This window comes from Excalfactoria chinensis, chromosome 9 (assembly GCF_039878825.1).
Source record: "Excalfactoria chinensis isolate bCotChi1 chromosome 9, bCotChi1.hap2, whole genome shotgun sequence".
Lineage (NCBI taxonomy): Eukaryota > Metazoa > Chordata > Aves > Galliformes > Phasianidae > Excalfactoria > Excalfactoria chinensis.
Window position 1 is genome coordinate 5006370 of NC_092833.1, and position 24372 is coordinate 5030741.

The 24372-nt window shown below is 38.2% G+C and overlaps 1 protein-coding gene across 1 annotated transcript in view; it reads right to left on the reverse strand.

The window, feature by feature from the left end:
* The window catches only part of CUL3 (cullin 3), a 43313-nt gene that overhangs the window by 16836 nt on the left and 2105 nt on the right, over positions 1 to 24372 (reverse strand). The window contains exons 2-4 of the mRNA XM_072344466.1: positions 10960 to 11157; positions 6178 to 6291; positions 922 to 1082 (exon numbers count right to left, since the gene is read on the reverse strand). Coding sequence (XP_072200567.1) covers positions 922 to 1082; positions 6178 to 6291; positions 10960 to 11157 — 473 coding nt within the window. The remainder of the gene's footprint in view (positions 1 to 921; positions 1083 to 6177; positions 6292 to 10959; positions 11158 to 24372) is intronic.

Sequence of the window (24372 nt, forward strand, 5' to 3'; positions counted from 1 at the left end):
ATTAACAGGAATATATTTCTCCACACCAGAAAATAACCAAGGAAAACTGAAAACTGCATGTGTAGGTTAGTAGTAAACAAGACAGTTTCACAGATGGATGGTGCATGCAGAGTATGAAAACACACCTGCAATTTAAGCATATGTTTAGGCATAAACATGCTGATAACATTCAAAAACAAAAGAACTGTATCTATGAAAAAAATTTAGTTTCTGGGAGCAGGGGACAATACACAGCTATTGCCAACATGTATTTTTCTCTTCATAAACTGTATGTTGGGCAATCCCAGTGACAGAACTGCAGCCAAAGTAGCATGAAGTTTACATATCTCCACACCCAACAGCTGTTCTGAAACTGGACAAACACAAAAAAAACTTGCAAACTTCAAGTTACTTCATGTGCAGCATCTGAAGTGCATGCTGTCAAACTCTACATCCACAAACATGGCAAGAGAACACGAGGAACACATTTTAAAACTGAGAGATAACTGAACTACCAAGAACTAGATGGGTTAAAACATTAGGAATGGAAATGGAAGACTAAAAGAAAACTTCAAAATATCAAACAAAGCAGATAGAGAAAAGTTAAGCAGCCTCTCAGTACAGAGGACAAGCAGAATGACAACAAGGGACAGAGAACTGTCAAACCTCCGCTTTATAATAGAATGCTCTGACAGAAGGTGTTAATGGAGAGACTTAACAAAAACTTCAATAAACATTTCAAGATTAAAGTTAGAAATGTATTAATGAGCGTATCCATTTACCATCATTTTAAGTTTTAGCAAAAAGTAAAAATGTGGGTTTTTTTCCACGTTATGAAGAAACTTTTGCTTAAGCAATGATTTAGTCATGCATGTTTGTGATTCACTCAAGGTTTGCTTAGTGTCATTTGCAACAGAAGACAGTCACTTACAAACATCTTACCTGTCTACAACCTCTCCTTTCCTTTCTCTTGCAATCATATCCAGCAGAGTTTGCCGTAAGTGATCTCTAATACAGCCATAACGTACAACTTGATCTCGAAAAATAATCAAACCCAAGTTGTAGACGTTCTCCACGTTATTTTGTTGTACGTAGACACGGTCCTACAATGAAGGCATAAAAGCAATAACACTTTAAATTCATCATGCCCAGGTTATTCAGAAATGGAAGAGACCAGTCACACTGGTGCTGTACAGATATAATCAAGTGAATCTCCTTTCTTCTCATTATTAAAAGAAAGTAACCTCAGGATCAGTCCGATTTACCAAAACTTTATTTTATAGGGAGTCTATATTGCTTAAGACTGTAAGCACAGCATTTAGACTAAACCAGGCAAGAACAGATCCACAACCCCTGACACTTTTTCAGTTGGAGAGTCAGGGAGCCCCCAAACACTCAGAAAAATGATAGCATAATCTGAAAGCTTTTTATGTATCTACTTAATTCCCTTCCATCCACCCCCTTTATCTTCTGTAAAGTTATTTTTTCTCTATTTGCCATTCATAATTCTACCACTCAGTCTCACAGTTCATCCTCATTATTTAATGAGGCTTCTTGAAATAGTATCATTAGCTGAACAGAAGCCAAAATAAGAATAATTGCAGTCAAAGTTTATCAACAGCTAATGCAATTTGTTTAAAAGGGCTCCTGTTGGACCCATGTTAGAAAGCTCACTTCCTTTCAACCTGAGCAAGTATCATGAAATACTGTCATATAAATCTATACTAAGCATAACAATTTTGCTATCTCCCTGTCAGTCTTGCTTGACCATTCTCTAGCCCTCTACTGCATACATTTACTAATCTAGGCTGATGCTCAGAACAGCAGTCCAAGACTGCATAGCATAAACACAACCATGCAGTTCATATAAAACTATATATAAAGCTATTCAAACACAGAAAACTTTTTTTTTTTTTTTTTTTAAGAAAAATGCTTCAGATTATAGAAAAAACTTACAAAATTGTACATTTACACAAGTTTCACAATTAGAAGAAATGAGAAGGAACAGATTTTGCACCCTTTAGTATTTTAGCAGCCAAACGCACACAGCAAAATTCTTACAGCAATTACACAGCAGAATGTCTTCTGATCAGTACAGGAAAACGAAATACCAGTTTCCACACTGGAATGATTTCCCACTAATGCCCTGCAGTCGGGTGGCACGTAGTTCACACCCCCCCTGTGCTCCAGGAAGCCAGCTGAACACTGCCTTCAACAAAAAGCATTACTGCATTTGGTATCACAGTGTCTGTGTATCAATACAGGGTAGTCCAGATCCTCACAGCATTGTTATTTTTCATTTCCTCCTGTTGTTTAGATACAACGTAATTTATTTCACTCTTTTGTTTATACACCTATACCAAGAACAAAAGTAACCGTGATTCTGAAAAGTTTAAAGTACACTTTTTAAGAGAGATGAAAGAAAAATAAGTGTATAATGTGCTCTGTAACTTGTGGTTAAAAGAATATATATTCAATTCCTAAAGAATATTCAAGGCCTCTGAAGCACAGGCAACAGAGTATCAAAATGAATCAAAGCAATGCTTGTGACTCATCTGTGTGGTTTCTGTTGTGGTAGCCAGTGTTTAACACTGCATTATGAAATGAAGGAATAACTGCACTAGAAACTCTTCTCAGTGCAACTCCAACCCCACCTCTTCAGTAAGTCAGACCACTCTACAGCACCAAACTAAAGCAGCAGCATTAGCATTCATGATATTGCTGATATGCTCTCCCTCGGTACCAGATCCCTATTATTGTTTACTGGAAGCTCCCCTCACCTTCAAAAAAAATTAATCTTGGAGCCAAGTAGCTCCACCTGGGAACAGGTTTGACTGACAAGGCAACAAGCTACCCAACAGCAATCCCTTCCCATAGGGAGAAGCAGCAGGTGCTTAAAAGGTAAGAGTAACTCTCAGGAGTCAAGGGTGGAGTTTCAGACAGCAATTATTCATAAGCTACAGCGCTGCTTACACTGCAGAATAATTCTGATCTCAGCTGAAACAAGTTGCCTTCTGCACATTATCAACAGCCACATTTTGTTCCACCTCTGTCTGGTGGATGTTCAGCCTCTGGATGCTAGTATACAGCAAATATCTTTAATCCAAGTTCTGAAAACAAAAACAACACTTCTCCCTACTACCTACCCCATGTGTGAGCCATGAGCAAGGAAAGTCCTATACCCTGAGGTCAAAATTCTCCAGGACAACCAATCAGCACTGGCTTCGAACAAGACACTAGCATTGTGCGCTGCACAGATGAGAGGGGAAACTCCCTTCAAAATACGGAGCAGCATTTGAACAGCAATTACTTCTGACAGTGTTTGCCGGACCTATGTGTATGCCTATGCCCAGCCAGGGCTGTGACCGTTGCATTTATATACCTGCAATTGCTTTATATTTAGCAAGCACAAGCACAAGCACAAGCAGCAACACAGAATCCAGTAAAGCTCAGTTTCCATACAAATGTATCAGTGTATCCCTGTTACAGTGTAACAGAGAGATCACCAGACAATTAACTGCATCTCCGCTGCTTTTGCTGCATACAGCAACTAAACAAGAACAGTGTGCATGCTCGCCTACACCACAGCCATAAGATCTACCCAAACGTACACATGACTACCCTACGTGAGCATGACTTAAAACATGACTTCACTCAGATCAGGAGCTGCTTAACTCATGACTTCACCACTTTGGTGCCTCTCTGCTGGCACTGATTACTGTAGCCTAAGTAGAACCAAAAGGAAGAGCCCAGTTCACACATACTACCAAAATGCAGTGTAGCTATGTATTCTTAAATTCAATTGCTGGCACTGAACTATCTCCAGAAAGTTACATTTGTTTTCACTGTGACAATTTTAGATTGCAAATCAAGGAGGAGTTGTACAGTAGACACCTAAGCAAACTTTTACCAGGCAAAAGAAACATGGTTACACACTTTTTTCCTCATATTCAATCATAAAGATACCTTTCAAGTGTCCTGAAGTTTCAAATGTAAATGAACTTCTGCCAGAAACCTCCAACTGCAAATATGTTAGTCTACAAATAAGTACCATAACAATGTACAAACCACATCATACAAAATATAAGACTTTCTAAAAAGATCCTATTGAACTCATTTTCACTTTAGAAGTGGCAAACCTGAACGAAAAAAGATACAGAGGTGATGGGAAAGTACTTGCTTTGAATTAGATCGCAGTGGTTCAAAATAAGCTGGAAAACAAACAGCACTAAAACAGGCACAACTTGTATTAGGATGTACAGTCACTCAACTGAAGCATGAATTTACTAGAATAAGATTAGAATTCAATAGAATGAGATTAGAGGCTGCTAAATGTTGTATTTTCACTGATGTCAAACTGTGGCTTCCTTGGGTACAACTGGTACATTTCCTGAAACTGACAGATAATCAATGGGGACAGCCTACAAAATAAGAGGACTGGGTTACTGATTTACAAGCATACTATGGTTGCACACACTTCTGATAGAACACAAGCATGTCAATTAACAGTGACTTGTGACTGAGTTTACACAGTGGTTTGCTTATTTTTTTTTAAATGAAAAATATTTTTAAATAATATTCTGTGTGTGGATAAAGATATATAAACCACTTCTGACTTACCACTATAAAACTAGATTTCATTGCAGTGAATCTCATAGGAGAGCAAATTATTCCTTACTCTATGAAGTCCTTTATTTTAAGAACATTATAGGATATATTTGACAGATGCACCTCCAGCTTACAACTCCACGTTCCAAGCAGCTCTTTTAAAGAGCACATAACATTTGTATTCTTCCTGCTCTTAATCTTATTCTAATGAGCACAATTACATTGGCTCAACAAGTTATTCCAGTGACAAAAATGAAACTGCAAATCTTTGAGTAGTCCAATTTTCAACTATAATTTACGCTTCAATCTGTATCCAAGTGTGTATTTTGTAATGACAATGTGTTCTATGCTTCTTCAATTTCAAGAGAAGGCCAGTCTGTCCATTTTATGAGCTCCCTGGCACTTAAGAATCTAATATTTCACCTAATGAAGACAGTACATCTTCTTAATATGAAATAATCTTTAAGTCTTTTTGGCAGGATAACTCACACAGATAAAAGTATCACTGAGGGCATTTTATCCTACATTCGTTATTTAGATATATGGTCTATACTCAACAACAACAGACAAACATGTATAGCCAGTAAATTCATTGAGGAAAGACTGAGCCACGTAGCTACAATTGTTACTCAAAATTCTATAGCTTTTAGTATCTTATTAACCAACAAAATTTCTTCACAGTTAATCAAAGTGGTTCAGCTTCACAGTGTAAGGTCATCAATTGCTGCAAGAACTTTGGTTATTAAGTAGATAAGAGCATAATCTCACTCCATCATTCTTCTTAACAATAAAAGAAATGAAACAATATCATTATCTAATCCTTCACTGACCAGTATCACATATAATACTATTTTTAGCACGGTATGTAGAATAACAGATTTTGCACTAAGAACAGACTCTCACTTACTTCTCAAGTTAAGTCCTGGGCTAAAAACTGTGTATGCCTGCCACTCTGGGAATTCAAATATAAATATATTATCTAAAGCATAATATGATCCAGACAAAAATATAAAGCCCTCTCATTTCAAATACAACAATTTCTGCTAGCTATCAGGCTAGCAATTCATTTTTTCTTATAAAATTACTAATATCAAACCAAGATATGTTTATCTATGCATACTTTGTAATCTTAGACCTACCTCTGTATGAACAGCAAAACATTCAATTTGAATTCAATACTTATTGAAGAACAGTAAGTGTATCTAAGCAGAATTATCCTCTTTAAACAGAGAAGTCCAAAGAACAACAGCTAACTATATCAGGAGTTTGTGCAAGGTCTGCACCATCATGCTTTCTACAGTAAGCAACTACCACAAACAATATAACTTAATCATGAGATTCAACCAGTTTTTGATGCATTTTCCTAATGATGGGACACCCAGAAAGTAGAACAGAGTTTTAATTTGCCAAATAACTAACACTGGTCTCATGTACATACAAATTTAAAACAAACGATTAAAAAAAAATAGGAATCTATCTCAGAAAATAAGTGCTAAGCAGACCTTGCCTTTCATCCCTCCAGCTCAATTGCTTACAGTTGACAAAAAGCAATCAGGCATCAAATTAAACATGAAAAAGCAGGATACCCACCATATACATCAGAATGTCTCTAATCATCACCATTGCTGTCTGATGATCATTCCACGCTTGGTTTAGTGTTTGTAAAAAGTTGTTATTCAGGGAGTTTAATACATCTTCTCGCACCTAAAGCAAAAACGAACATATTGTCATAAAATCAAGTCAGCTTCCCTTGATTCATTTAAATCTTAACAAGCTTTGCTTGAGGAAAAAAAATATTTGCTCTTCTGTGAACATTGAATGTTACAGACACGCTCATACTTTTCCAAACTGCAGGCCCTGTATATAATTGCAGTAGAAAAATAAGGCTTTATACAGGTAAGGAAAAAAAAAAACAAAACAAAGCAAGCTGAAAACTAGGGGAAAAAGGAGTCAATTCCATACGCTACAGTGTTTCATTTACTACCATAAACCACCAGAACACTGGAGAGTACTGGTACAGGTTACAAACAGAAATAAGCTGGGGTAGAAAAGCAGCTGAGACTGTCGCAGTTTAAGTAACAGTTCTGAAAGCAGACTTTCACTCAGTACAACCAGACTCTTACACTAATAATCCATAACCACTAACAATTAGATTTAAGAGAACAAAAGAAAGTCAACATTTTTATTAATGTCTTTTTTAGTTGATTTGTTTGACCCATCAACTTCATTTCTGACACCATGACTTCCTACTGATCAAAAAGAACATCTGGTTTTGCATTTTGATTTACATGAAGTAGTCACGTACTGCAGTGCTCAACCTTTAATCTCCCGTAAAAGAAAAACCCAAAGAAACATAAAACAAACAAACAAACTTAGCCCTCATTTTTTCCCCTCTTTTGTATGGAAGCTGACATAAAAAAAATCAACAACTATCTACCTCAGAAAGAAATACCAACACACTCACGTACTCAAGAAGGGACAAACAGACAGACATTTAGTTAAAGATGGCTTCTGGCAAATAATCCATGCATACGCTCCATACAGTATAAATAAAATAACTTCAGTACTGCTTGTAATAATGACATAAAAACATGAATTTTGATACAAATTTGGAGAAATCTTTTCCAACCCTATTTCCAAAAAGGGAAGTCAACAGGCTAAGTAGGCAATACAGAACATAACACGTAGCATGTTTGCAAAGATGATGAGAGCAACCATCAAGGCTCCAACGTCCAGACAGGGTATAGCTTCATGTTCATATAGCTCAGAAAAACCCTATCTTTGCAGCTGGATTTTCGCACAGTTATACATAGTGATCTCAGTAAGAAGAGGAAGTGAAAATTATGCTTAAATTTGTACCTAAAAACATGTCAATGGTTCAGTAAATCAAGGCTTTATTAAACTGCTACAAGATTTTTTTACAGGCTGCTACCTTCCAGACAACTTGAAGACTGCTAATTGTGAAGACCTTGTTCTAAATGTTAACAAAATTGGGAATGCTTTTTTTCTGCACTAGAGAGAAGTAGTTTCTTTGCTTCTCCAACTTCAAAATACAACTAGTTTACTAGAAAATTAGACCAAACACTACCCTTCTCTGCACACTGGAAGGACTTTACTACAAATACACACCATCCCTTTTTCTCAACAGTAGGGGGAAGTCTGCTGGTGCATCTGTGCTGCCCACACTCCCCCAGTAAGTAGGCACAGGTTGGGCCAGGCCATGGCAGAGCTGCAGCCCACACAGTCAGCACCAGCAGCTTAATGCAATAGTGTCATCTTCCATGTCATACTGCAGCACAAAACACACAAAAAACAACCCCACAGCTATGCTTTACATCACTAAGTGTCCTATGCTTTACAGAAGAGGCATGCTCAGAGGCTAAGATACCTCTCCAGCTAAGAGAGCAAGAACACTCTAGCTTGTTCCTGTTCTTAATCACCAACACACATTCCGCTTTCCCTAACAGCTGCAAAGAAAGTCATCACAGAATACCTAGAGTTTTATCTTTATTTTGCTATGACCAAGAAACACTACAGCCAGCATCCTAAACGCACTTCAGCTAGAAGACGTCAGCTTCACTCTTTCCTCTTAAGGCCCAAACACAAATACAGTTTTCTCAAACTGTAACTTCTTACACATTGTTACAACAGCCAAGTCAATCAGTCTTTACCTGAATCCCCTGTCAATTCCTGTTCCTGCTTTTCCCATCCTTCTAACAAGGCCAACAATCTTCTTTTGGACTGTTCCAACCTGAGAAACAGGACCCACATCACACTGCTCATGTCCCTGCTGATTGTGAAGAGGATACTCTGTTCATGTCACATAAGCATGGGATATTACATCCCAATACTTGAGTATTTATGGGCAACAAACTGCCTTTCATTCACTCCCTACCCACCAACCCATAGTAAATCTATCCTCTAATACTCCATCCTTCAATAAAAATCAGTACTTTTTCACATTTATACATCTGTATTTATACTTGGCTGCTAGTTTGAATTTATTTAGAATGCAAACAGAAAAACAGAACACAGGTAATGAGCAGCTGCAATAATTTCAACCGTTACCACCTGACAGACATCATTCTGTCATTTGAACTTAGTATTCCATAGGCAAAAGCAGTGTAAGAAAAATAACACAGTCTCGCATGCTACCATGTATCCAACAACTTCCAGGGGCAAACCAAACCCACAGCATCACATACTATCCACACACTACGGCCTCTTCTGGAGAAGCTGCAGAAGCTTACACTGGTAACATTCAGCTCTGTTAACAGTGGCTGATCTAGGTATCCCTGTAGGTTGTTCAGAGCTTTCTGTACACCCTAATGCTTGCGATTTGGTCTCCTACACAAGTAGTAACAAATTTCCCCATCTAATTCATAGACGCTACAGAAATCACCTCTTGAGGTCCAATCTAAGAGATACAAGCCTTCTCTCTGAAATACCACAATAGCAAATAACAAATCTTGCCACAGATCACAGACATATCCTTTCAAGCCCCAGAACAGACATGGAGCATTTACACAAACCTTCTACATCAGCATTCCATCCCATCCTTCTGCACCTAACATCCCCACAAGGACCAGCTGCTACCTGAACAATTCTGCCAATTTAACCTTATGACATTTAACTAGTTAAACTCTGTATTTTGTCTATTTTAATAAAATCTGTTTCCCTGTTAACTATACACACAGATACCATTCAATTAATCACGTTTAGAGATCAGAATGCTACAGCACTGGACTCCTTAAAAGCATCACAAAAACCAGCACTATGGGTCAGAAAGGCACTTCTTCCTACACTAGTACCTGTACAAGTCTCTCAGGCAGAGCAGCGACTGTACAAATGTGCAGCATCTGCTGCTCTTTGGTCATTTTGCCACAGTCAGTGCTCCAGAATGATGGTTTTTGCATATGCACAATTCTAATGAACAGAAGAACTGGAAACAAAGGCAAGCAGCCTTCCTCAAATTAAAACAGGATAATCTCAGAGTGAAAAAATTTTGGTGTCCTAGTTGTTATTAAATATATATTTATATATAACATTATATATATCATATATTAAATATGGACTGTAAACACTGCGGTATACAAGAACAGAGTACAAAAAGTCTCAGCTGCTTGCTACATAGTATATGAATAGTACAGATTATGAATGTAGATATTACAAAACAGTGTTTGAGAGTCACAGATGTGCTACAATTATAGAATACTTTTAAGTTATTTGGCCACATCATACAGGAGGTTTCCTCTCACACAAACAGTAAAACAGGAGAATCAAAACACCTAACATATCCAAAGCAGATTTCAAACTATATTTACCTGGACCATGCCTTTGAAATTTAGGATTTTAGAAAATGAACTCTTTTCACCTGTGGCACAGCAATAACACACTTCTCTGCATAGTCATAGCAGTAACTCCAGTTAGTGGACATAAAAAGCTTTCCAAACATCATGCGTTATTTAGACGAACCTCCCACTCACCCTCTGTATTCCAGTCAGAAACAATCATCCAAAATACATGATGTAACAAGACAAAAAATTCAGACACTTCATTGGAATCCACAGTCAGAATATGGGATCAAAGTGCCTTTCTTTTCAAAGACAGGTAGGCATGAAAGTTACTGCAAAAATAACTAGTCATCATCCCTAGACTTAGGATCATTCTTATTAATCAACCCTATACTTCACCCATCACAAATACGGAGATTGTTCCCCAGTTCAATGTGAGATATAAAGGGCTTTTCATCAGATGCTACATCTTTAGAAACAAAACTTTTCAGCTTGTAATTCTGACTGAATTATGTGGTTTTGAAGAAGCTGAAAGGATAGAATGCAGACTACCCAGGATTTTTGTTGCTGCTGAGCTGATGTTTTGGCACATTGCTTACTGCCTCTTTACACTGTGTAATCCTAGCACAGCTCTCACTAACTTGTGAATTAGTTAATCTGTCCATAACAAGCATTATTACTACACTGGCATTTATTTTGCTCCGAAGTTAAAAGAACAAATCAAAATTAGTTCTGAGAAAGTCACAAAATGCCATCAGAAGGCTACAGACTTTTTTCTTTCCCAGATAAGAATCCCCTGTCTCAGCAGTAATGCTTCAGTTAGAGCTGTTTGGTAGTGTGAAACAGGAAACACTTCCTAAAGTTTGTCCTCCATCTGAAACTTAGAGCAAACCATATTAGGAATATGAAGTCATTTAAGCATAAAATTAGCTCAAAACTACCTTTCTTTTTTTTTTAAATATATTGATACATTTTCAACAGAAGCCTGTAAAATAACATCAGACATTCATAATTTAAATAACTGAACAGAATTCTTCCACATAAGAGACTTCAATTGCAATTCATAGAAGTGACATACCTTGTTTATAAGATGCTCAGTGACCACTTCTCTCAGTCCAGTGTAGAGTTTTTCTCCATGTTTATGCAACACCATTGTATATGCATTCCTATATAGCTCCTCAAAGCTGAGACCACTATTGTTCTTACGCTGGATCTCTTGGATTGCATTTTTTAGGAGATCCCAAATGCTGTTTACATATTTCTCGTCCATAGTCATCTGTAACATAAACCAAGACATGACTGTTTAGAATCAAGAAAGATCCTTACAGAAAGTTACCTTCAGAAGCTGTAACTCTAGAAGCAGTAAATGCTTCTGCCACATTTTTATTCCAATATCCAATATCACAAAATTTCTCCATCTTCAACAAAATAGTATGGATCAAAGTGCTATTTTTCATAACTATTTCTTGAAATCTATCATTTTTAGTGGTTTAATATCCTCTCCTTCAGACTTGCAAATTCACAGAACCCAATCTTCAGAGTCTGCACAGGGGGAACAGCAGGTAGTTGTAGACACAAGTCTCTTCCCCACTCTTCCTCTACAGCATAATAACGAAAGTGAGTTTTCTTCCCATATTAACACACTAGTTGTCACCCCATCAGTCATATTGCAACACTGCTGAACTCGACTCCAAAACCTCTGGTACAATAAAAGACAAAAATCTTGTCCACAGAGCTAGCAATCTCACTTAGCCATCTATATGAGCCATCTAGGTGATGTTTTTTTTTACAGCAATGCACTCATGGCCAAATAATTACATGTCTACAATTCAAATACTTACAGATGTTGAAAAATCCCCCAAATTTCCAGGATTAACATCAGTATTGTACATATTTCCACTAAACAAGTAAGGTTAAATGACTTGCTATAGGATATACATACATCTCTAAGCAGAACAGGCAGCAGCTTGATCTGTTATTCAGATGCGATGTACTTTGGTAAACACAATAAGCAAGTAAAAACAGTATGAACGAAGGGAAAAGAAAAAAATCAGTGAAAGAGAGAAACAGTAACAAAAAAGACTCAATTTAACATGAAGTCAATTTCTGTCTTCTGCTATCCAGTCATTTGGGTGAATCAGTTTACAACCATGTTTTAACAACCCAAGTCATTCACCAGAAGATGCTTCAAAACACGATGCCCTGTGAATAAAGCAGCACCTGAGACAGCACAGGCTCAAGTAAGAGCAGCAATGGAGTACCTGATAGTAACACTGCATACAGTTTCAGCTATCAAGCTGAAAGAAGCTGAAGATCAACTGAAAGAAAAGCCACTTCAATTAAACCAAATTCAAAATGCAATTTTTAAAGATAAGTCTGGTTGATGCGAGAAGGCTTCAATCTAGCCTTTTCACTGAAAGGCAGAAGAAAAAAATTACAATACCTTTCCCCAAATTGCTGTGACAAAATAAAATATCCTTGAATGTACCAGTATTATCAAAGCAAACATGAAAATAAGACTTCAAGCATATTGATATGACACTATGAAAGAAAATCATGACCAGCCCTGCTGTACTTCCCTTTTTTTTTTTCCTCCATCCACCCAAAAAATAGTGAGGAGAGGAAGGACCCAGAAGACTGAAGATGCCTGCACTTGTAATCAAACGATAAAGCAAACAAACCAAAATCAACACAATCTTCTGCCCTCCCAGTCCTTGGGAGTTGGGGTTAAAAATGAACAGTTTGATGATAACAATGAACCCATCATTTAATACTCTTTCATCCTCCTGATAGTAGATTCTCTAACCTACTGATCTGGCCATACCCCAAACTTGAGAGATGTGTCAGCACCTAAGAACAGTAAATCACAAATTCAGAAATTCTTAGCTCCCTATCTCCCAAAAGCAAAACCTTAAGTAGAAGAGAAATGGTTCTATTCTACTATGCACATACCCTGTGCTTATTCTGTTATTTATACTATTGAAAGGTCACTTATTTTCTTTTTGATTTGCATTTACTATATTGGTGTCTTTAAGGAAGTAATTTTCTAAAGCCTTCTTGAAGATGATTTTATGCTACTCAGAACTGCAGACAGCAATTCAAGTAAATGCTTCTCAGCTTTTCTTTCACAAGCCTGATCTTTTGTTTTCAGAAGGACTTTCAAATCCATACTTACCTATGCCATTTTCTCCCTTACTAATAAAAAAATCTCTAAGCCAACATGACAACTTGCTTTTAATTCCAACTGCAAAGTAAGTATTTATCAGATTTATACCAATCACACTATCTTAAAACAGGCAAATCACCAGCCCCTACTCTGAGGAGTTACCCGAACATTGCTACTTCTTAGTCCAAAGGTAGACATATCCATACATCACAGACAAGCATAACATCTAACAATTCTGATCTGTTCAGGAAAAAACAAACAAACTAACTAACTAAAAGTGGGGTTTATTTCTACTACTATTAAAATGCTATCAGAAGTGAAGGAATGACTGCAGTATTTGTTTGCCCCAAACTCACTGGATACACATATACACATGCAAACAGAGCTTCCTCTCACTTAGCAGCCAACACACCAAGCTGCTCCAGAAGCACAAGACAGATTCAGAAAAGGTAACTTCAAGGAAATAAAGAAATACTTCAAATAATAGTATAGTCTACTACCTTCTAAGATCAGACAAAAAGGGCACTGCTTCTCAGCGCACCATCCTGTTCTATTCCCAACTTGCTTTAGATTAACATCTGTGGGATTTGGAGGAAAACTTGCTAAAGTTGCAGGATATCACATCAAATTTGTACAAAAAAATTATTTCCTCTCCACTAGTGAGAAGCTTTTTAACTTGGAAAAGAAAAAACCCTCCTGTATCATCTTCACAGCTGCATAAGAACTGCAAGGATAAAATCTACCCTTCGATTACTAACTTGAGGTTAATCTATTTCTGTATTCCTCAAGTCAGATTTGCATGCAGAATATATTTTTTTAAATAAAAATACATCCCAATAATAAAATTACTTGAGCTCATGATGCCACTAGAATATATCTCTCATCTTCAAGAATTTTACATTAAAGCATCTCTAAAATAAGCTCTTAGAGAACCATGATCCTAATTTTCCTATCTGATGCAACTCCCCAGATCCCAAGTAATACTGAAGCCTTAAAGAGATTCTTCCACAATCTGAACATAGGAGCAGAAACCAGATGTTCTTTCACGTCCATTCCCAGATTCTTTCTAATGGTTGAATATCTTAAAAATGAACTACACAGCTTCAATACAGTTGTCATGCTTGAGCCTTCTATTTCAGTAGATTAAAGGAAAAGCGAAGTTACTGTTTCTGCTTGTGCTTTGGAAAAAGAAACAAACAAAAAACCAATCTAGATTTAAAAAAAATGTGTTCAGAAATAAAAATCATAGAGGCACTGAATCCTTAAAGTCAGAAGGGATTTTCAAAGGCCATCCGGTCCACGTGTCCTGCAATGAGCGGGGACATCCCCAGCTCCATCAGGTGCTCAGAACCTGGTGCAGCCTGGCCTTGAATGTCCCCAAGGGATGGGGCATCCACCAACTCTCTGGGGAGACTATTCCAATCACGTCAGTAGGTTTTACATTCAGTTTCACAAGGATAGTTAGAAGCCAATGTCCAGAGAAAAGATGTGTGCTAACATACTCCAGTTTATCTTCAACATCACCCTTCCTGGGGAAAGGGCAAAAGATCAAGTCCCTTATTGGCAGGAGAGACGGCTGTTCATAAGATGCTGCTAACTGGAAAACTTCCAGGAACTGCTGCCCTGATGCTAATGATTCAAAAGATGCAACTTGAACACAAACATCTGAAAGCACAGAAGTACATCTTGAAGAAATTAAGACTACAATATTAGCACACATGAAAACAAAATCATGTCACAGAAAAGCAAAGCCTGCAAAGAACTCCAAAGGTCCTTTATTCCATCATACTGACACAATGCAGATACAGATGCATGTATTCCCTCTTTTTAACAATGTCTGTCTATCCTATCAAAACCTCCAAGTCTGAATCAGCAATCACCAATTCCATAATTTTCTCACAACCATCTCAGGCCAAACAGGCCACCATTAATCTCTCAAATTTAAGCACTGAGAAAAGACAATATCAAATTTTTACTTTCAAAGTGTTGCAAACATCACCACTCCATTCTTCTGCAGTTTGCGTTATGATTCTATATGCTGCCAAGTGAAATGGATACATCCAGAGTTGGATTATGGATACATCCAGAGTTGGATTACTGCAAGGTAAAGTTCCTAAAAAGCTTCAAAAATGTAGCCAACACATGCCTTATCCTTCCCACCATATCCTTTAGATCTAGTGCCCAAAGCACCAGAGCAAGAATGGGTTGAAATGAGAGAATGCAAGTGTTTACACCACCTACCTTGAAGGCAGTGAGTGGATACTGGCAATTCCAGCTAGTTTAGCAGCTCTGTTGGTAAACATTTGCACCTAGTAATTGCAGTCTGTTTCCACTGCCACTTCCTTGCTGTCAGCAGACAAAATGGGCAGGGACTGACTGTTGCCATCAAGAACTACCACCACAGCCCTGACTCAGTTTCACAGCATCTCTCACCTCTCTATCTCTTCAAGACAGGGAAGTCACCAAGATGGTACCAAGTACTATATTACATAACAGTTCAGCATCCTTACCCTGGGTCCTTTGTTCAGGAGGAAGCCTGACTGAGGTTACCCAGAACAGGGCAGGAGAGACACATTTTTGCCTCAGAACCTCATAATTACCCAATTTTTTTTATAAACTTTTCCAGTATCACTAATTGAAAATACAGGAATTTGCAAAGACAGATACACTGCTTTAGTGTCTGCCACCAGAATCTCACTGAATATGGCATTTTAAGATACAAAGTTACACATTCTTCAGCTAAGGAATACATAAAAATCCAACAATATCCAGACTCCTCTGGATTGTGAAATCTTCACTGCTGCCCAGTGATCAGCATCCCTGCTGATGGTACACCAGCAGAGGTACACTGGCTACATTTGATTACCAGAAAACATCCTTATGTCAAGAAGTCAACAACTAAATAATCCACACTCTCAAATAAAAACAGCTAATCTCAGACAAACTTACTCATCAGACACAAAATTGCAGTGCTACCTGAACAGGCAGACTGCCACGTACATGAAAACATGAATGATGAAAGATGAGGTAAAGAAAATAAGTACAGAACATGCTGACCTAAAGTAGTTCTGCACTTGGGCTACTACTCCACTTTGGCCATTTATTAAAAAAGTTGCAGGAAAGTCACACCAACATGCCAACAAAACTGGCCCAAATAACTTGCTAGACCTTTGCTCCTCAGTGACATAGAAATGCAGAAACCACATCATGCATCCATCCTTCCAACTGTACCAGACTTTGCTCGGAAGCAAGCAGAATGCACAGATGAGATGAAGTGGATACCCCTCTGTCAATTAAAATACCCAAGAGCTGCAGGATTGTTTGTGAAACTCCTCTTTCCTTCTACAGTTTGTGCAAACGCATTCTACAGCAATGAAAAGCTGCTCTGGCAGCATGGAGAGGAAGCGATAAGTAGATTAAAAAAACGATTGTTTCTTAAATGATGGAGTTGCACCTCCTGCTCAGTGACTGATAGATGTGTCAACCTCCAAGACACTGTCTGAGAGCACTGCTGGTCTCATCACAAATCCAGCACTGTTTTGGGGTGGGGGCTTGGAAAGGAAGGGGCTGGGTTTCATTGGTTGGCTTTGATAAATTCTACAGCAAATTGTAACATTCTCCAAGAACTTTCTTTTCTAACGAGGCTAAAGCCCCAGAAACAAGAGTCTCTCAGTCCTTCAAAAAGGAAGGCCTTCCTTCAGTAAAGTAGGCCTGACAGGAGCTTTGCCACACGGCAACAATTTGTCTGTGAAAAGTTTCAAGCCAGTCTTTAACGAGCAGAAAATGTCATTATCCAGCAATAATTTTACTGGGCTTAGAGAACTGAACAAATTTAAAGAAAGATCAGACTAATTTCGCTTCTATGTTTTAGTCACAGTCTCAGAAGAATGAGACTAATCCTGAGCTAACAATGCACTTCAACTTACCAGCATTTGTTTTTTTTTCCTTATTTTTAAATCACTATTTCCTCTTTCTCCCCCAGTGCCCCTCTAGTTGTAGTCTTACAGATCTGTAGAATACAGCGTCCTGATGGAAAGCAGAAAAATAAGGCAGAACACCCCAGCACCTGCCTCAAATGAACTGGGATTAAGGACTGTAAACCTGAGCAGCAATCAGTTATGAATAAACACAAAGTACAGTCTAAATTATATCAATTCTCTGACGACACACATCTTTCCAGTTACAGGCCTTTGCATGCTTTCCCAACACTGAATCGACGCAAAGTGTTTGTAACTCCTAATACACAGCTCTGAGAATGCATCGGATACTCAAAGACTAAGGTCAAGTCTTCCACAAAACTGATTCACAGCATACCACAAGTGTAAAAGACTAAATATTTTGTCAGCTCTCTAAACACTGCTTGAGATTAAAACATTACCTTTTGATAGATGTAAACAGCAGGAGTATATTACAACAGCATCCACTTCCTTCAGAGCAAGTTTCATGCACGTTCACTGATTTCTAGTGCCTCACATTTGCTAATCCTTTCCATCTTTCCATCAGAGATGCAAACTCAAGCACTTCAAGTGCAAGTCTGTGGATAAGACAGCCTCAGCCTTTTCCTTCCCTGCCAGCCCACCAGGAGAAATTCACAAACTACGTTACACCGTCTTGAAACCAATTCAGGATTTTAATTTGTAATTTATGATACCCAAAAATGCACCTTCAAACCATCACTCATTAATACAGATAAAGGCAGAATAATACTTGTTTGAATAGTGAGGGAAAAATGAAAGATGCTCACAGCTTCACATTGTCCACTTATTGCTACATATGGATTCACACAGAGCAGCTCTTAAGATTCTGTAAAAATAAATTAATTTTTAAAATGCCACCAAGTAGGTTAAGTAACAACACAGGACAGTCACAGTTAGCAAATACTACGCCCAAGATCACTTACACAAAGCCTAACTGCCTCATCTGTCTTACTATTTGTTTTCTGCAAGGCCCAAACTCCTTGAAATATATGCCTACTTTAGTCAGCAAGGAAAGACGTCCTCTAGGGAGCCTGGATACATCATAACAGGGAGAAAAAGAAGAGATGAAAATTAACTTCCCTTCAACATTTCAAAGCCTCTGCTAATTACACTAGAGACTTTATCCTAAACTTAAATGCTCTAACCTAAGATGACAGCAGAATGTTATTTAATACAGGTGCAAACTTTTGCCCACCTGCCAGCCAAACAGAAAACCTGCTTAGAAGTTGTATATAAAAAAAAAACAGTTAGTTTTGTTCAAGCTTCTGGAAAATCTGAATTGTTAAGAGGCAAAAAATTGGAAGTTCTAATTCAAAAGACAGTTGTCACTGCTATAGAATGGAAGTGCTTACACAGCCAGAAGAGTGACACTGCCTGTATTATTTACCACAGCTCTTTCAGAAACATTCCGTGACATTTCCACAGCAATCATTACCACCATGCCTGAAAATGGAGGAAGATTATAAACCACCTATCATGCAGCTACTTTCTTCCCATGAACGCTTCAACCTAACAAGGGTGAGAAAACCACACATACTTCTGAAACCTCTCTTGCTAATTTGGAAACTGTTGAGAGCCGAAGCTTAGATCGCAGCTTACACTTCAAAATGTCCAATACTCCATGTTCCATTTTGTAAGGTAATAGAAGAATTTTCAGACTTGAAATAACTTTTAGGCTTATTCGGTAACCTTTGTTGCTCTGACTGGCTTCACATTGATAACCTGAGGTGCAAAACGCAGCCTTGGTGGGGGAAGGAGAAGTACAGAGTTAGGATTGCTTAACTCAGAAAATAAGAAAATCCATTCTGATGACACATAGAAATAAATATAAAAATTTGACACCAAAAGCGTCCATTTATACCCTGGCAAAAGAGTAAAACCAAGTATTGGTATTCTGAGGAAAAACAAGAGGTGTCCTCTGAACTCACTTCAGAAGTAGTGATGCCAAGACAAGTTTTCCCAAACTAAAGTTATAGAAGAAAATTCTGAGAATTTGTGTAATGGCAGAAAATACAAAGCACGGCTGCTGTTAAAATATCACAACCTCCCCAGAAGAGAAGAGGAATGGAGCAGAGCTGAGCAGTGAGCCTCCCACCCACCCGCCAGCAGCGTGCTGCATGCTGGATGGCACCTGGGACACACAGGGACTGGCTGCACCACCCCAGCTCAGTGCCCTGTACCTGTCTAACAGGCTCTTCTCAATGGTGAAGTGACAGATGGTGAAACATCGGCACTAAGTTTTACAAACCAGCGGACATGCCTTTCACCATTTGCAAACATAGGCCAGAAGCCACTTAGCATTTCACTCTGCAATAAAGCTCTTAACAGCAGCCAAGGACACGCTTTTCAAAGCCTGAGGACTATGTGAACAGACGCAATCGAGCACACAGTAAGTCCGAGTGCCGGCTCCAAAAAGCCACCTACTTGCTGAGTGAGTGAGCTCTTGGCTGCAGCAGAAGGAAGGTGGCTCAGTCCTCCACTAGAATTGCTTCCAATGATGTAGAGACTTCAGAGCAGAAAGGAAAATTGCCTACAACCTAAAAAACACCAGATCCCATAAACACCACTGGGATATCTGGCTCCCTCCTTCTCCACTCAAAGCACCTCAACATGGCACAGGCAGCCTCCAACGGCTCCAACGGCCACCCGGCCTGCAGCTGCTCCCAGCACTGCTACACTCCCAGTTGTACTCACAGATTAAACACAGAATTGTTTTCCTTCCCTAAAGCGTGTATGTTAAAAATACCTGTATAGGAGCTGTTTGTGTAACAGTATTTACTTCTAATGATACTCCAAAGCCTACATCTTTAGAGAAGAACCATTAACGAGTTATAAGTTTATGTTGCCTTTAACTGAACTTCATTAAAATAAAACCATCATACAATGACAAAATGCCTTTGGGCATGCTGCAGTTTTCTATTCTAACGCTTTCCTATTCCTTGTCTCCTCAAAAACTGATTTGGAATAAGAAACCAATGCTACCTCTTTCTCAAGAGTTGGTTTTCCACACGTTCAGCTTCTAGCAACCAAAGATAATATTCAGTACTCACAAAATCAAGAGCCTGCTTCAGAGCGTAACATAATTTCAGGGCTTTTTGTGAATGCACTCATCTCAGCTATCCTACAAAAATCTGTCCCAGTCTGTCACAAAGTGCTCTAACCACACACAGGTTATCAGACAGGATACATCAGTGGTGGTAAAGAAAATTTAGAAGTTCCTGCCAAAGACTTGAAGATACGTATTTGAAATTCGGAGAAATAATGCTATGTTTCATCATATATACTTGTGCAAACTGAAAAAATTTAACAATCATGATTTTTCAAGAAAAAAAATACCCTGTTTCTGTTATATATTATTCTAAATTATAATGTACAATAGCAGAAAATATTGATCAGTTTTTCCTGCAACTCTCATAAAGCCCTTTCATCACTGTCTAACGGGAAAAAATGGTGATTCCTGCTTAATAGTGTACTACTGTACAATGCAACAATGGGAAGGAGAAAACTACTGAGCCTCTTGAAAAGCTCCAACTGAATCAACCTGCATGAAACCTTAACAGAACACCAGTGCGGTTATTTTATAGTCTTGCACAAAAATGAAACAAGTTTCAAACACAGGCAAGAGCCTCAAAGAACACTACTCTTTCCAATGGCTCATGGGGGCATGTACTCAAACCTCAGACCACGTGGAATGATGACTGCTCAGAACTCGAGCTCTAAAAGGAAAGTTAATAAACTAAAAAGGGAAGAACCAGAAAACTTGCAGCTGAACCCTGAATGCCTGTAGAACTGAGAAATACTAATGAGATTAGGTTAGACCACAACTGAAAGAGAATCTGTAGAGCGTGCTAGAAATAAACAGAAAGAAAAACCATTAAGTATTCAAAGGCTACCTTTGCATTAGTGTTAGCATCTTCTCAAAATGATACAATTCATGTTGGAACATTCAGCCTGCTCATAGCACTCTGTTTAAAATGTCTGTGTGCAGATACATATATATATCTGTGGAAATGTGAAATCCTTCATAAGATTAACTGTCCAACAAAGAGCAAGCATTCCCATATTTCTGTAATTGTAGTTTAGACCAAAACAACACTTGTTTCTTTCAATTAAAGACAAACAGTTTGAATTTATTTGGTTTTCTTTATTTCTAGGTTATAAATTCACAAAAAACATTGTTATAAATGCTGTATACACTATGCAGTTAAGTAGCCAAGATGCTCTTGCAAGTAAGTATTTGAGAACAGGATTCACAAAGCCATCCATGGAAAAACACAAAGTTAAGTAGGTGGTCTGCACTGAACTGCAGCACTCAGTGGAATCGAGTTACTCTAATCAGAGTCAAAGAAGCCTGCCGTCAACTATCTTCCAATTCTGCCCTCATCTTGTCCCCTATATCTTCCCATCCACCTAACACACTCAGCCATACAGCAGGTATGCTCCGAAGAAGCCAAAGCAGAAATACAAATGTAGCTTGCCTAATCTGACCATTTAAAAACTTGACTACAGTTCAGTGTTTTCTAGGGTCTACCTGTTCCAAGACACTCAAGCAAGATATAGAATTTACACCAACTTCTTGATTTGATAGATCGACACATTACAAATTGCAGCATAAATTTAACAAACTTCATATCAACTTGTATCATAAATACCCCCAAATCCAAAACAAACCACAGAAGCAGTCAGCATTCCCTGAGGGGGGAAAAAAAACCCTCTACCTATACAAAGCCGAAAACAGCAGGTGCTAGATTTGAAAGGAAAGGAGCAACATCAGTGGATGTAGGAGCTACAGCGCTTTCTTGTGCAAGAGCTGAAGCTACTTTTTCCACAAAGAAAGTTCTGCAAACTTAGGAGTAACATCAATTGACAAACCGGATTGAAAGTGCCTTTTTCCATGAGACTGCATGAAACCAGAATTTTCTTGGGCACAAGTATTTCAAATAAAATCACTGAAGCTTATATACACGCACTTGAAAGACTCATTCTGTCTCAAATGCATGCGTAGGATTCCTCCAAATGCTTTCCAGAATTCATAATGTAACCATACAACAGTGATTCACCAGAATAGACAGTTCTGAGAATTGGCAAAATACTATTTTGCAGTCTTGTTATAGAGAGGGAAGACAGCTCTGCAGGAAACAAAACTGACTAAGAGCACCAGGGTTAAAAAGAAAGGAAAAACCAAACCCAAACATACAGAGCTATAGAAATCAAACCCAATGCCCCACCATTAGGTTATCCTGGTCCTCAAGAACATCTATCCACCAACTTTAGGGTGACCTTTACTGTTCTGATTTAAAAGAAAGATGAACTCTTGCAAAAATAACTCAAAAACTAAAATGTTGTTCGACATAGCTTAATGCTACTTGCATCAATTCTGAAACTTAATTATCAAATTCTTTTTGAATTCTCATATACTATTCATCCCTTTAAGAAATGGACATTTTTTATTTTGTAAAACTTCCCCATCACTGCACATCTAAGGCTGCTATTTTCCTTAACCAAACAGCCACGCCAAGTAGCTCAAGCACACTTGCAGGAAACCTAATTTATTATACATGCCAGATTGCAGCTGTAGACATCTCTTCAAGAGCTTGAAGTGCAGAACTGTCATTCTTTGGCACCACCTTTCAGAGGTCAACTAAATCATGTTAAAATTAGATTTGCTGTAAGATTGTTTGAGAGGTTTTAAAGTATTCCTTTAGCCAGCAATAACGGGTTTGCTGAGAGTTAAGCAGCAGGAGGCAGCCTGGGACATGAGAGCACTTTCAGCTGGGGGAGGGTGTGAAAAGCAACCCCCAACGCTTCTCAAAACCAGTGCAATGAACCCATGTTTTGTGGGAGTATCAAACCTGTATTTCTGCATAAGACACATACTACATATTTAGCAAAAATACTACTGCATTCCTCCAAATAATAAAAAAATAACAAGCTACATTCCACTAACATGAGTGACAATCACTTGACATTTCACACATTACATTCTTCTAGCATCCAGCTAGAGTATATTTATATTTTTTCCAGTGTTTATGAATTTGAAACAGGAAAGTTTAAAGGTTGCTTAACCAAAGAGAGCCTACAACCACTCAAGAATCTCCTTACACTAAGTTCCGACTCCTGCTTTAATGCTGCCCCTACATAGAATGGTATCAGACAGTCTGACACAAACACACAACAGCTACATGTTATAAAAGAGTTAACAGTCCTGTAAGTGGTTACCGAAAGCAGCACAATGAAAGCCTCCAGCTGCAGTACGTGAGATTACTGCACCACGCCACATCCACCTCATCACTTTGCTCCACTGGACGCACGTGAAACTTTCACGAGCTCCTGAAATTTCTGATGCAAAGATTATCACTGTCATTAATTTGAATTTGACGTGAGGAGACATTTCTTTTTAATAAGATAGTTTAAAATCAGGTAAAGAAAACAATTTTTCCCTCTTGTGAACAGAAAATAATAATTAAAAAAAAAAAAGGTTAAATGTGCAGGAAAATATTTTCCTTAATTATTTTTTAACGGTCTTACAACTCACTTAGCAAAACAGCATGCCATGTGTGCAAGGTAAGAAAAGACCTCAATGTGAGGTAAGAGAAAGAGTACATGGCACATAACTGGAGTTAGCAAATAGTAAAGGAGACCTGCTACAACTACAAGAATCTAGAAAAAATATCAAAACTTTAAGATCGCTTGGTGAAACATTTGTAGTTTTAGAAGGTGTTTGTGAAATTCTACTTAACTGCCAATTAAAAACACGTGCTGTATTATTTCATAAAATATTATCTGATCCCTCCTTCAGTTATTGCAAGATATAACAATGACAGAGAAGAAGTCTAAAAATAAAATATAAAAACATGAAAAGGGACAGAGCCTACGTGGATTGAGTTTCCATAATATTGCTACGTTCCAGGAACCTTACCCATCCAATCTGGCTCCTTCTGCTTTCACACAACAGTCAGCAGCAACCTCTGCACGAAAAGCCAACTAAAGCAGAACAAGGAGACCTACCCGCACCAAACAAAAACTGAAGAAGCCTACAAAGTCACCTCTGAAGGCACTCGTAATTCAGAAGTGAAGAGCAGAAGCACCAAATGTGAGATAAAAGAGTGAAGATCCATAACTGAAGTAGGAATAGTACACATTCTAAATATAGACTCGATCCCGCACACAGATGTAACCTCACTGACATGAGTAATCCCACTGCAGTCGCTGGCACCATTCACAGGACTAAAGCTACACAAACACTTGGGGCTCTGCAAAATCTGTGTTAAGATTTTAACCTGGAACCTAGACTATTGCATTCTGCAACTGTGCAAGGCAAAGCCCTCCAAATCTCTTAACCAACTAC